At 39.3% G+C, this 14,487-nt stretch overlaps 1 protein-coding gene across 3 annotated transcripts in view; it reads right to left on the bottom strand.

The window, feature by feature from the left end:
• Window positions 1-201: 201 nt before the first annotated feature.
• The window catches only part of LOC306827261 (SPRY domain-containing SOCS box protein 4-like), a 70,473-nt gene continuing 56,187 nt past the window's right edge, over window positions 202-14,487 (bottom strand). For all 3 annotated transcript variants that reach the window (XM_079348962.1, XM_079348961.1, XM_079348960.1), the window contains one exon: window positions 202-2,539. In XM_079348962.1, the coding sequence (XP_079205088.1) occupies window positions 2,412-2,539 (128 nt within the window). In that variant the 3' untranslated portion in view covers window positions 202-2,411. The remainder of the gene's footprint in view (window positions 2,540-14,487) is intronic.

Raw genomic sequence — 14,487 nt, 5'->3', positions numbered from 1 at the left:
AACATGCTGAGAAAGAGTCCATCTCAGTTCAATTATCAGGATGTTTTGCATCTTACTGCAGCTTGGACTACTTTGTGAGTGTCAGATGTATTGTGTGAACAGTGTTGTGTTTGGACACAAATAAGGCTCAGTCCTTGTGTTAAACCTATTAAGGGTGAAGAGAAATGACATAAAAAAAAGAAACACAGGGGACACTTAAGAGACATTTTTTAAATTCACTTGGCTTTTATTCACATTTCATTTGAACTGCACCGTCTGTAAGTACATTCCACTACTTTTCTGAACGGTCCCTCACTCTCCATCCTAACTGATGAAAACAGGAGGTTAAAACACCACCATTACAAATAATAATAATTATAACAATAATAATTATAATAAAACAATAACATGGTAAAAGCAGCATTGAAGATACAACTCTTGATTTATCTCTCGTCATCACCAGGATCTTTGTATCATATTTACCTGAATGTAACCATCAATGACAGTTTAAAAAAATGCACATAGAACTAGCTTCTGATAAATAATCATCATCATCCTGCCATCATCATCAACATCATCAGACACTCACACAAATAATTATAATCACAATAATAATATTTATAATGTAAGATACAAACTCAGAAGTAAAAAAAGTGACTCAAGCTTTTTTAGGAAGGAGAACATGATTGGTCTACTGTGTGTGTGTGTGTGTGTGTGTGTGTAGGTGTGTAGGTGTGTGTGTGTGTGTGTGTGTGTGTGTGTGTGTGTGTGTGTGTGTGTGTGTGTGTGTGTGTGTGTGTGTGTGTGTGTGTGTCCCCTAATCTGGGCCAGAAACACATCTGTCCTGCCAGATGTTCCCAAACACTGCTCCAGCCTGTAATACAGATGTGGGGGAGCAGACAGATACTGTCTGGTACCGGAGAGCTACACAGGGTGCTACAGCAGCAGGATAGGCTCTTCTTAATGCAAACAGCATGTTAGCACTGGTTTTGTGATGGCAACACACTGCTCTCACACACAGAACGTAGCTCAGTGTGAAACACTTTGGTCTTACTGACATAATGTGACATGATTTATGGTTAGGAATGCTTCTCCGTAAATGTTACACAGCTGTTTGTTTCTTTCATAAAGACCTTTTCACTCATGCAGCTTGTTTTGATGAAGTAGTGACAGCGAGGACCAGTAATTAAGACCTGGAAACATTTTCACAAGGCTTCCCTCATAGTGAAAGTTTGCACTGAATCTAATCACAGTTAAATGAAGGCTGCAGCAGATTAACGCTTGCACATTAACGGATTAAATGCTTTAGTGCTTCTTAATTAAAGGCTCGTACAAAATCTTTTCACATTAAACTTCTTACTTTCATTTATGAGGTCCTAAAAGAAAATGTATTCATGCCCAAGTTAGAACTGGTTTTGTTATAACACAACAGTGATATGTGTATTTTGTGGTTTAAAGTGGGTGGTCCTCATTTAAAAAAAAAAAAGTCATTTGAATATTTTCCCTCCACCAATCAGGATTAAGTTAGATTTAACACGAAATCTGACTGGTTCACTTGTTTATTGTATCCCATTTGTCATGTTATGATTCTGCACTAACAATGGTCTCTGATGGAGACTAAAAAGGAACATGTTTTTTTAATCCACACTGATGACTTAATTTTCTTCCTTCATAAAACTACTTCCATTCCACCTAACACTTTGAAGTCTTATTATTGTCCACTGTATTGAGACTACAAACTTTTCATAGAACAAACTCTGATTTACTAAAATATTCAATTTATCAGACTACTGTTCATTGAGTTGTGTCTAAAAAGGGCTTTACTCAGACTAAATGTCTGGATGTCAGGAGATCAGGAGATAAATTACTCTGCAGCCATGTTTTCATCTACTCTTGTGTGAGACGTGTGGTCATGTTTGTGCCGAGGTCAACAAGACAAACTCAGTGCTAAAATACTGTTGTAGCCTGTCCCTTGTGCCAGAGGAGACCATGAATACACACTTTAGTATACAACAGCATTGAAATGATCACTGAGTATCAGAAAGGCCTCCAGGGAAAGATGGGTGTGCTCTCTCATTGAAGTTCTTTACTCTTCACTAGGTGGCGGTGTTTGTACTCTCACTGTCTCTATCGCCCTCTGAACCGCACCATGCTGTCCTCACAGGATGGGTTTTCTTCCAGGATGGGTGAGACACTGATGGGATACCATCGTCAATAATTTATGTCAAGTCCAATCTAAAGAAAAAGCAGCTGGAGATCAAAAAGAAGCTGGTGCTGTTCATTCTATATCCTCCTTTCATTTAACCATCTAAAGTAGAGCGACAACCATGCAGCTAACGCTCTCTCTGCTTTCTTCATTTCATTCTTTTCTTCAGACTATTAGATGCTCTGGCGTGTGTCCTTGTGTTTCCAGTGTGCTCTGCTGGTGTCAGTCACTGGTATTGGAGGTAATTTTTCAGGGACTGGGGCAGAGGGAGGCTCTCGATCTCCTGCAGACGCTCCCGACCTAACGCCAGACGGGCAGCACGTCGACACAGGTCCATGAGAGGAAGAGGCTCGGCTGCACAGAGAGAAACACAGAGAGAGAGAACAAGTTAGTTTTGAGTTGAAATTTGAACCTCAGCCTTTAAAATCATACATAAACCATGTTAACATTTCTTGTGCATGAAGGAAAAAGAAACAGAAGTAGAGCGGTAAAGAGAGTGACAGTAGACACCTTTAAATATTTAAATCTCCTCTTTATACGCGCACACACACAGACAGACAGACACACAAAGTAAAAATGTCTCTGTTTGTGTTACGTGCGCTCTTTGACCTTCATCTTCACACCACAGTTAAGGAGGAAATTGATACATGCGGCTGCGGCCTGAGCTGCAGGACACACTGCAGAGGAGAGAAGATGAAGGGATGTTGGGAGAAAAGTCCAAAAGGTGTTGTTGAATCAATACTCCATCATACACTACGCAAACATAGAAACTACTTGCATAGTCTATCTCTGGCTCTTTGAGCTTCGCACAAATGTGGAGTTGTGTATTGTTCCTTTCTGGTTCCTGGTTCTAGTGTAACAAAAGAACCAGATTTAACATATTACGGGGGGAAAACAGATATAATCTCTCTGATCTCTTCATGCCAATTTTAGAGGAGTATGAGAGGCTCATGGGGTCTACAGTTTGCACTGGAACGGGTGCTTTGGTGAGTTTGCTGCAGCTGTTATTTCATGCTGCTGTCACACAGACTTAACACTTCACATCTTCTGCTGTTTTCTCATACGAGATGAGTTTTGGAGCATTAATTAGACTGCCACTCAAAGCTTCAGTTCCTGACAAGAACTTCTTACAGATCTGGAACATGTCAAGAAAATCTCAATTAAACAAATATTTAACAGGATTCAGCTTTCGTATAAGAACTCCATCTGTTTTTTTTTTTCCAGGATTGTCGTATGATCGTCAGCTTTTATAAGAGAGCAGCTTAGCATTCTTTGACGAAACTTTAAATAAGGTGTCATTACTACACACTTTATTCTGCACAAAGCTCTGAGAAATTCATTTTAAAATTCTAAATGTGTCACACTGGCGGTGCATACTTCTCTAAATGCTTCTTAAGATGGTTTGAAGCCAAGTTAATGATTATGTTTCTAGTTCAAAAGAAAGGCTCTAAAATGTTATTTTTTTAACAGTGAGACAAGATATCTAACCCTGAAGTGTTAATGTTTCATCTGCAAATAAAGTTTAATGACTGATCAGCTAGAACAATAAGGAAGACATGAGAAGGTATGACTGACATTAAAAAATAAAAAAAAAAGTGTTAAGGATTACATAACCCTTTGGCAATTGTAAGGAAGTGTTTGGTTCACCATTTCATGTGTTGGTTTAAACTCTGACAAACCTTTATTTACAATCAACAACATATAAAGGAAACAAAAACAGACTGATAATAAACATGCTCATCAAATGCCAAGTATCTTCTCAGTGTCCTTCTACTTGCTCCACGCACATTTTATAATTTCATTTGTTTAATAGAGCACATCTGATTATCCTTTATTGCCACAAAACCCAGCAGAGTGGGAGGGCGCTTTATGTCCCGTAGTGACCTCCATGATCCTGCAATACCACCAGACACACACGCCCGTACACAGTCAGGAACATACTGTACACACACACACACACATACACACATACAGTAGATTACTGAACTGCACTTCATGTACTGAAGCTTCAGCACCTAGTGACCCCACTAATACAAAGGCACCCAATCACCCGAGCACCAGGCGGGAGACACTGCAGGTCAGTGAGGCAGAACAACAACAAAAGCCACTCGGATGGAAGAGCAGAGAGGGAAAAGATGTGTTTCAACTCAAACAGGAGCAGAGACGCAGACTATAGAAAGCAAGGTGATTGAATGTGAGCGTGTAGAAATTCAACTCCTTTGAGTCTTTGGGTTTTGATTTTGGTTCTTGTTGGAGAATAATAGAACTGTAAATATGACTCTGAATCCTTAGACATTGGGATGAACTTTGTGAATATAACGGTAGATAAATCAACAAAGAATAGAATCTTTGGTTGTCACTCTATTTAAAAGATAATATATTTATATTACTTATCTTAAAAAGCTTTGTGTCCAATAGAGATGCTGAGTGACATCATCAGCTTGTCTGTCCCATGCTGTTCTTATTTTTGATAGAAAAACACACACACATCTGCATCACCTGTTAGCATTCTGGATGTCCTCCGACACCTGCTCTGTGTGTGTGTGTGTGTGTGTGTGTGTGTGTGTGTGTGTGTGTGTGTGTGTGTGTGTGTGTGTGTGTGTGTGTGTGTGTGTGTGTGTGTGTGTGTGTTCAAGGTTAAATCAACAGGAAAGAAGACAAGCCAGCCTCCACACACACAGGCGCTCCAGTCACTCGCACGCCGAAGCGCCTGGCCATTTTTTGTTAGTGTTTACATGTCATGTTGACAGAGCTCGATAGTAAAGCGCGGGTGACCCCTGTAGCTTCAACTCACGCCACACCTGCCATTACACCCAACTACTTTAATTGTGTCAGTCTAGTGCAAGTTAGACTAGTCAGGTACATGTGTGAGTGACTGGAGGGCATGAATTTAGAATGGACCCACCCCCCATACAAACATCCACTCAGCCCAACATTGAGTGTCCTTGAAGTGTGACTGTCACATTAATGCTCATCCATGCTCACAGAAAAACACACTTTTTCTGTCACAATGATCCATTTCCACCTCTGCTTGGCTCTCAATTTTGCTCCCATTATCAGAGCAGCTCTCATCACGTTAATAGGAGCTTCACAAGAAATAATTGCTGTTGTATGAAGGCTGAGTGGTATGAAAAGCAAAGCAGTGTGCTGGAGCAGCCTGACATAGTCTACATGTCAAATAACATGTTAGGTGTCTTCGGGTTCATGTAACGTTTGATTAAATGAACCGTGTGACAATACTGAGGCATCTTCTCTCTCTTTTGTCTGATCAGTGTTTGACAAAAACGCTACAATTGTTTGCATGGTTGGGGTCAACTGAAACCACAGCAGACTGGTTCTACTGGTTCTGTCCACATCACGCTGAGGTTACTGTGGCTAAAAGCATTTCTGAATCTTATAAGTTCGTGTGCATGTTATGTGCATGTTCCTTTCAAGGGAAGCACATTTGCATTAATTCATATTCATTTGAGCCTGCCCGCTGACTCACTGGTGCTCAGCTATGAGGAGACAATGTTCTGTTGTTGATTGAACTAAGATGCTGTCAACTCTCAGAGTTTCTATCTCTATCATTTCTTTCTTCCTCTCACTTTCGGAGCTTAAAAGGATAACTTGAGGGGTAGGTCGAAGAAGGAAAAATCCCAAGTTGTACTGCATTAAAGAAGATTAAATTAGCCTGTCGAGTTGGATAAGACAATTAAATCAATGTGAATGGGTTCAAACAGCACTGCTCTGTCTCTGCTAGATTATCAGCAACACCTTCTCTTGACTCCATTTAAATTGAATGGATGATTGAAAAATGTATAACGCACACCTTTACTGTAATGCATGGAGAGGTTACAACAGAGGAAGGTGTTTTTGAAGCTGCATTAACTGAGCTTTAGACACACATGAGGGATGGAGGAGACAGGATTGTGAGTAAACAGCTAAATCAGTAACATTCACTAAGCTTTTTGTTAAAAGCCAACTAATAGATCTAAGTCCAATATGTAGCTCTGTTTTGCTCTCTATCAGTGAAATATCTGCTTAGCTGCTCCTGTATGAGCACCAGCAAGTTGCTTATTGTGTCTGTGTTCTTAAAGCAAGAATGTCTGAAAATCCAGATGAAAATACTCCAGTTTGAGAGCAACATATTTGAAATTCCTTATAGGTGAGAAATCATGAGTCATAAAAGTGTTTCACATATCTTCGTGTGTATAACACGTGCTGCAGGGTACTTGGTGGTCTACACATCTCTTCATGATGTAAGCTCAGGGATAATCAGTGAAACTTACTATAGGTTCAGATCATTTACACATTAATCATCTGCCTCCTCCGTGGGACTATAACAGCCTTTTATTGTATTATACTAATGATTACCTCAGCTTAACATCTCCTATTGCAATACTCAGTGCATTAACCATTAGATGTATTTTTAATAGCACATTTCTATCATGTTTCACCCTCTCAGCATCTCTTCTAGTGGCGTGAGAACGATCGTAACGAGGAGAGAGCAAGAAGAAGATCAGCAGCAGGTCATTAACCCGAGCTTCATTACACATTCTGTGCATTAGGAAGAATAATGTTCATAATGCTGCTGCAGGACTGACTGTCATCAACATCAGTCTCTCTTTCCCTCCTGTCCAACTATCAGATAAATAATGATGGAAAGTGTGATTTTTCTCTTGATGACGTTTTCATTACGCAGTAGTTACCACGGGACACATTATTTCTTTTTTTAGTTTTCAGGAAGGTCGTCATAAAGATCAGAGCTGAACTGAATTTGTCATCTTAAACCATGAGGTGAATCCTGAATGAACCCTGTGGGAAATGTTGCCCATTACTACAGAAAAAGAAACAAGAAAGATAATGAACAAGGAGCATGTCAGGTGAGTTTTTCCCACCTTCGAACAATTGTCGTTTACTGGTTTGTGAATTTAAAAAAATATATAATCCTCAGCATCATACACACATAACTGCTGTTTTTATTTATTCATCAAAGATGGCAGACATCTATAGATAGTTCCATTGATGAGGAATCCAGACAATATCAGATTGATACCACCTGTGAAGCGATCCCAGCTAGTGAGTAACTTTCCTGATGAGACGTTCTATATGGATATGAAGTGTGACCTCGGGCTCTGCTGCGACAGGAACAAGCAGTAACAGGGGCACACGATGTGACATGACGCCTGTAATGAGATGCCGCACACTGCAGAGCCGAGCTGAGCAGGATTTATTGTCTATAGACACTGATAATGGAAGAGAAGGTGAAAATGGCAACGGCAGCATCACTTTTATGATGAATGTAAAAAGTGACCTGCGGGTGGGGCTGGGAGCTAAATAAAGGCTGACAGAGTGTCAAAGAAACATTGAGAAAAAGTCAAAACAGAGGAGAAACTAAAGTCGAACTTATAAACAGCGAGAAACCTGCAGCTACGAAAGTCATAAAAACTCAAAAAATGAATGAGGGCATGTAAGCATGTTTGTGGCGAGTCTACACTCTTGTTCACTTGAATTTCCCTCTGGATCAATAAAGTATCTATCTATCTATCTATCTATCTATCTATCTATCTATCTATCTATCTATCTATCTGAGAGAAGGTGCATCAAGCAAACACACCTTGAACCTTTAGGTTGTTGCACTGTAGGTTACAAACATTTCTTTTCTGTTAGTAATTATTAAAAGTTACACACAATGAACATTTCGGAGCGATGGTCGGTCTGTCTTGTTTTGTTTTTAAAGTTAGTTTTGCTTTAATTGAATAGGCCGCTGCAACATGGACAATAACCTCTGCAAGCACCATGCGACATAACCTACAAAAATATTGTGCAAGATATTGAGAGGAAGCCAATGGCCTGTGTGTGGAGACTTAAAGTCCTCCAGGCGAGTGACTGAGGTTTGAGTCTGACTTGTGGCACCTTTTCTGCACTCTTTCCCTCCTTTTGATCACCTACTCTATCCACAGCTTAAAATAAAAGGAATTTAAAGCCTGGAAATAAATGTTTAAAAAAGAAAAAAAAATATTGAAGATAGCAGGTCAGGGTGTCGACGTGTGTGTCGTGTCTCAGAGTGCATTAAGTGAAGAACATGAGGATGAGTATTACACACAATATATAAGTGAGAAGGTTCATGGAAATGTAATGCCCTCATCTTTCTCTCTGAAAGTCTTCCCCCTTCCTTTATCTGCAGCTCCAGCTCTTCTGTAACACGACACCTCTCTCCTCTTTCCTTCTTCAACACTAGCACAGAAGAATCCACTCTGCATGCTTCTCCTCTCCATCTCTTTCCCTCACTCCTTTCCTTTCAAAACACTCATCTTCATTTAATCATGTTTTTCACACATTAGGGGGCACATTAGAAATCATTGCTGTAACATCTTTAAAATGTTAACAATAAAAAACCGGTGTGTGTTTAGCTTGATGACAATGCTGTTTTATCCTGCTGAATTTGCCCCGGAGGTTGACGAATTCAGAGGAGAATGTAATCCTTTAATCCTTTAATTAAAGTCAATATAATAGGGAAATGAACAAGACTGTTATAACAAGGCTTTTATACAAAAACAGTGATTACATTTGAATAATGTGCCACCCCAGATCTTCCCCATAAGCATGTGTACAAAAACCATAATAACCCCGTCAAAGGTTAAAAACACCAACGGCTCAATAATGTAAACTGGTGTTTATTTCACAGCTAACCTGAGCTTTTTCCCCCCTTCAATCTAATGCCATGCTATCGACCCACAGCAGAGCATTTTCTTGTAAACACTTCAAAGATCAAACATTTACACAAAGGAAATCCACAAACCTGTCTCACTCACAAATCGACACGTAGAAGAACAGACGCACGGAGCTCATGCTAGGTCACGAACACAGGAAATCAAACGGACAATGACAAACATGTGAGAATGGAATGAGGCTAAAACTCCAGAACAGTGAAATAAACGACAGGCTCTGAGCTCTTTCAAGGACGAAGAAGCCCACAATAGTTCAAAGTAGGGCTGCATATTGAAGTTCACACTTATGTGTGTTGGTTGCATCAGAAAGTTCAAACAGCAAAGCATCAAACGTGTTCTCAAATGTTGTACGTTTTTAAGTTGAATCCCTCATTTCAATGTCACACTACTTTTCAGCCGCGCGGTTATAAGGCATGCAACATGAACAATGAACAATCTCAGAAACTAGCAGCTCCAGTCTAATGACCTTATCGCCTCTGAGAGTGAAAGACAACTGAAGATGTTGATATTCTTTAAAGTGAATGAAAAGTGCTTCAGTGCAAAAACTCAAGCTTCAAACAAAGTCTCAAGAGGCACTGAGAGCCTAGTGGTTATTGCAAGTGTCCCGGGTTAGAATCCGACCTGTGGCTCCCTTTCCCACTCTCTCCTTAGTTAGACTGACAGGAAAATACATGTTTATTTACAAACTTACACATGCTCATTTTAAACCATGCTCAAAGAGGTGTTTAAATCTGAAGGGCGGATTTTAATATTAGAGATTTCAGAACAAAACCTCAGGATTGGTATGATTTTCTTGTGTGTGACAATCACAGCAGCTCAGAGATCAGTAAACACCTCAGGCTCTTTGGTCGCTTCTTTTGGAGAAATGAATAACCATCTGTTGGCATATAAAAGTAAAGACACGTAGCAGTATATACAGTTAACAATTTCAGTTAGAACAAACAAGTGAGGCTGACAGTGAGTCATTTCTTTGTGAGTTCAGGAAATGAAATAAGTTATGTTGGCAGATTGACTACTGATTTGATTTTTTGTGTGTCAAACTATTTTGTCACTTAAAGAAAGGTTAGGTAATTTTCTCCAGATACACTTTTTAAGATTTTGGTTGAAACTGCTTTTAGGTCCCGACAGTAATTAATAATTCATTCAAATTCAAATTAACTTTATTTAACAGTTCTTACATCTGTAGTAGTTGTAAGAAAGTAAAAACTTCAACCAATGTCGGCATTCGACCACGCTTTATAAGCCAATCAGGCCTCTCTACACCATGCACAAATAAGCCCACACTCAAAGCATGAGCTGAAATCCGCTTCTCGATCAATGGTGCATGTAAGTGAGGGGCGGGGCCTTTGGAACACAGAGGGGAGAGGTTGAGTGAATACGGAGAATAGAGAGGATGCTACTTTCAAAATCATGCTAGTCTTCGAAAATTACCAATCCTGCCTTTAATAAACAACCACACGCCACAAATCACAGGACTAGCAGGAGTGTAGCTTTTCTCTTCAGGTAGTGTCCTCCTTTTTTAAAACACGTGACACTCTAAACTCTACCAAACGGTCCAACAGCCTATAAAGGAACTTAAAGGAAGTTTGTATTAACCGTAACTAATGTTCCTCTTCTGGTATCCTCTCCCCCTGCACATTGTTAAACACTTCCAACTTATGGCACCATCACACTCAAACAACATTGAAGCAGTGAGTTGAGCAGAACTAATGCTGCTACAGTCTGGGGAGGATTTGTTAGAAAACCCTTCAGTGCTAAAAAAGCCTGCAGCCACACGGTGGGAGGACTAATGGCTACTAAACACAGTTGTACTGAGTCCGTCCCACACACATTTAAGAGAGGAGGGTGTGAAAATCCTTTTCTCCAAAATCCATCCTGAGCAATTTTTAGATATTTGGCCAAAGCTAACTTTTTTTCTTTGGTTCCTGTGGAATGAGTCATGTCTCAACCACACTGGTGTCACACAGAAAGATGGGAGCTGTGGGAAGAAACTGGCTGGTAGAGATGAGTTGGTTGTAATACAAGCCATGCGAGGAGTTTCTTTTTAAAGACCTGCTCTCTCTTTACCATCATCGTGCTTTACTGTAAATTCCACTGCTCACCGTCTCCTCCGGGAAAAGAGGCAAAGTGATAAGAGAAACAGGAGGAGGAAAGATGTGAACGAGAGGAAGGAAATGAAAGGGAGTAAAGGAAGATAGACTATGTGGTGAAGGGAAAGAAAAAAAAACATAAGAGATAAAGATCCAGGTGGTGAGATGATAGACGAGGATGGACATAAAGAGGAGGGAGGATGATGAATAGGAGAGGAGAGCACAGCAGGCCTGTCTGACCCTCACATATCCTTGACAGTAACAAACTGCAGGGAGGCGGACTTTACTCATAAAAATGTCAATATTAAGAAATTGGTGGGTATAATTTACTAAGCCCGCCCTTAATGAATATTCCTGCTTGCACACAGGTTTTAAAACATGAAAAAAAATCCTGCAGAGAAGGTGAGGATGTTGATCAAGTGGTATTTTGCGAATGAGCTTTAAAACAAATAAGAGACATACAAGAGAGGTTTATCTCGATCTGCCTGAGACTGAACAAAAAAAAAACATGGCAAACATCTACATAATATGATGCACAGGACAATCAAAGCAGCGTTTTAAAGCAACACGTTGATTGTTTTAGGTTGAAAAATATAAAACATGCAAAAGCATGTTTGCTTAAAAGATGACATCTCATGACCTGTTTCTAATACATGGAAGTGTTGTATTAGCAGCTTGTCACTCCCAACAGGCTAAGAAAAGAAAGGGTACGTTTCATTTTGTTAAACACTTTGTACAACACAGAGTAGCAAACATGAGTATGCTATCCCTATAGTGTATATGTGTGCGGGAAAAAAACATGAAAAAATGTATTATGATACTTTCTATGGGAATACAGTACTCCTTCTATATATTATATGTAGGTACTTCCCTTTAATCTTCCAAGAAAAGAGTATGTCTGTGTAGAAACAGAAACATAATCTAATAACAAAGGAACATCACAAGTTTAAATTATAGTGAGATAGATTCAGAGACAAATAAAAAAAAAAAAAAAAAATTCAAGGTTGGAGATGTATAAAAACTATAGTAAACTATCTCATGTTCATGCTGCACTGCAGTGTGACCAACAAGTTGAGTGGCTCATTATATGGATGATAAGAAAATCTGACTGTGCAATTTTGTTTGTGTCAGACATAAGATCAAAAGCAGAGGAAAAGACGAGGGAGGTGAAGAAGAAGCAGAGAGAAAAGGTTGAATAGATCAAAACAGAACAAACACAGGAGAGAAAAGTTGGAGGTGAAAAAGAGGAGACACATAGGGGGAGTCTTCTGTCCTGCTGCAGCATCTTCAGTGGATTATGTGCAGCCTAAATGAAGGTGAGAAAAACACGCACACGTGCATTAACACGTATACAGGCATAAGCTCTCACACATTCACTCACGTGCGCTCGAGGGCTCTCAATGCTGACCTGAGCAAGCCAGACTTAGATAAGAACCCCCCTGATCCTTTACCAGCTTCACCTGCCAGGTCAGAATTATCCGAGTGTCTGTTTGCCCACACGAATGAACGCGTGCATGCACATGCACAAAAACACTAATGCAGCAGCAAAAGATCAGTACAGTAAACAGAGAGAAAGAGGCTGACGGGGAAAGATAATGTTTGTAACATTACACCAGTATGTCATTATTTTAAATAACACACGAGCTGATTAAAAAAAAGAAAAAGCTTTTCATTTTAAGTCTTCATGTAGTGTTTAAAAAGCACAATAACAGCTTTGTTGTGGAAACTAAAATGTTTTATCAGTGTAGATACCTTTCTATCCTAATGCACTGCACAAAAAGCAGGACATCAACCATGACCTGCACAAACACACAGGGCTAGAGTTAACTATAACCTGTGAAGCACACAATGAAGGCAGCAGAAGAAGATCATATGGAGAAGCCTTCAGGTTGTGAAACGTGTGAGGTCCGCTGATCCACAACAAGCTAAAGGTAAGACTGTTATGACAGCTGTAAAACATTGATGTTTGAGTAAGAAGCACAAGATCATTCTGGACAATCAGGATTTAACACGGTAAGGATATAAACATTCAGTCAGGTAATGTTTTTTTTTTTACTGTATCCAATCATATATTTACTGTGGCAGGAAATGTTCATTCGGTTATATGAGTTATATGATTTTTCTTCCAATCATGTTGTCTTGATTTTTTAAAACTGTATTACATAAGATATAAGATAAGATATTCCTTTTTTCATCAATGGATAAAATTACAATGTTACAGCAGCAATAAGCAAAGACTGCCAACAAAACAAACAAGTGCACACTGTGCACAATTTAATAAAGATAAAAAAAAGACAGAAATTTAAAAGTATAAATAAAAGAATTTAAATAGCTAAGTGCTGCATCTTGAAACAAAATGCTGTCAGAAGATTCATTGGAAAAAAAACAACAAAAAACACCATTGTGGCTAGAGTGCATAGAGTGGAACATGTTATTGCACAATGTAGGAGTGAACTGTTCACTTTGTGGGTCTGTTGTGAAATGCACACATTTCTTTGAGACAACTTAATGCTCATTTTCTATATTATGGTTGCAATTTAGACCAAAAGAAATATGATAGAGCAGAAGATACTTAACACTACAATGCCTTTAGATTGACTAGTTTCATTCAGGGTAAAATGTCAGCTATAGATGATAAAAAATCATACATCTCCAACATCGCATGCAAACATTCAATTGTAGCTGCAAAAAGCCAGATGAAGATGGCTTAAAATGTCAAACTCAACGTACACAGTAGTCCAAAAAGTAGTGTAGGTATGTACACATACCTACACTACTACCCCTACACACTACATACCTACACCACTACACTACTACCACAAAGTAGTGTAGTGTAGTGTAGGTACACAGTAGTCCAAAAACCAACAAGTGATGTGGCAGTAGCTGAAAACTTGTAATCCATGTGAAGTCCATAATGTCGATATCTGTGTTGATATTTGTGTTTTTTCTGCTATTGTGTCACAGTGATCAGTGATTTATATATGTCCTAACTTTAATCTCCATAGTTACACTTAATGGCATTCCTCTCATTCGTCCATGTGTACCTCGAAACTCTGTGATGGATGGATGGATGATTCTCCTCTTATGTAAGAGCTTTCTGAAACCATGGTATTACAGTCTCTCTGCTGTAAAAATGCACCACGCTTCCAATCAAAAGCCACTCAACAGTCAGAGATCCTAATAAAACAATGATGGATGATGAGAAAAGTTATATAATTCTCTCTGAAACAGTGACATGTCTGAATCAGTCACAGATTTCCGGAGAAAGAAAAAAACTGCATGACTTTGAGTCATGAACCAGTGGATGGTTTTATGATTTTCTAGAAAGCAGAGTCAGCATTAAAAAGGGAGGAGCTTTAGTGAGAAGGGCTGATAAGAGGAAGAAGTGTTTCCACAGAGCTGTCAGAGGAAGAAAGATCAGCCAGGCAGACATTACTCAAAGACTTTCTGGTTGTTTACCCTGTAAACTCGTTTTTTAGGGATCCTTGATGTCGTGTCA

The sequence above is a fragment of the Symphodus melops genome (genome assembly GCF_947650265.1).
Source record: "Symphodus melops genome assembly, chromosome: 7".
Taxonomy (NCBI): domain Eukaryota; kingdom Metazoa; phylum Chordata; class Actinopteri; order Labriformes; family Labridae; genus Symphodus; species Symphodus melops.
The sequence above is the reverse complement of the archived record's forward strand: the minus strand, read 5'-3'. Positions and strand labels throughout refer to the sequence as shown.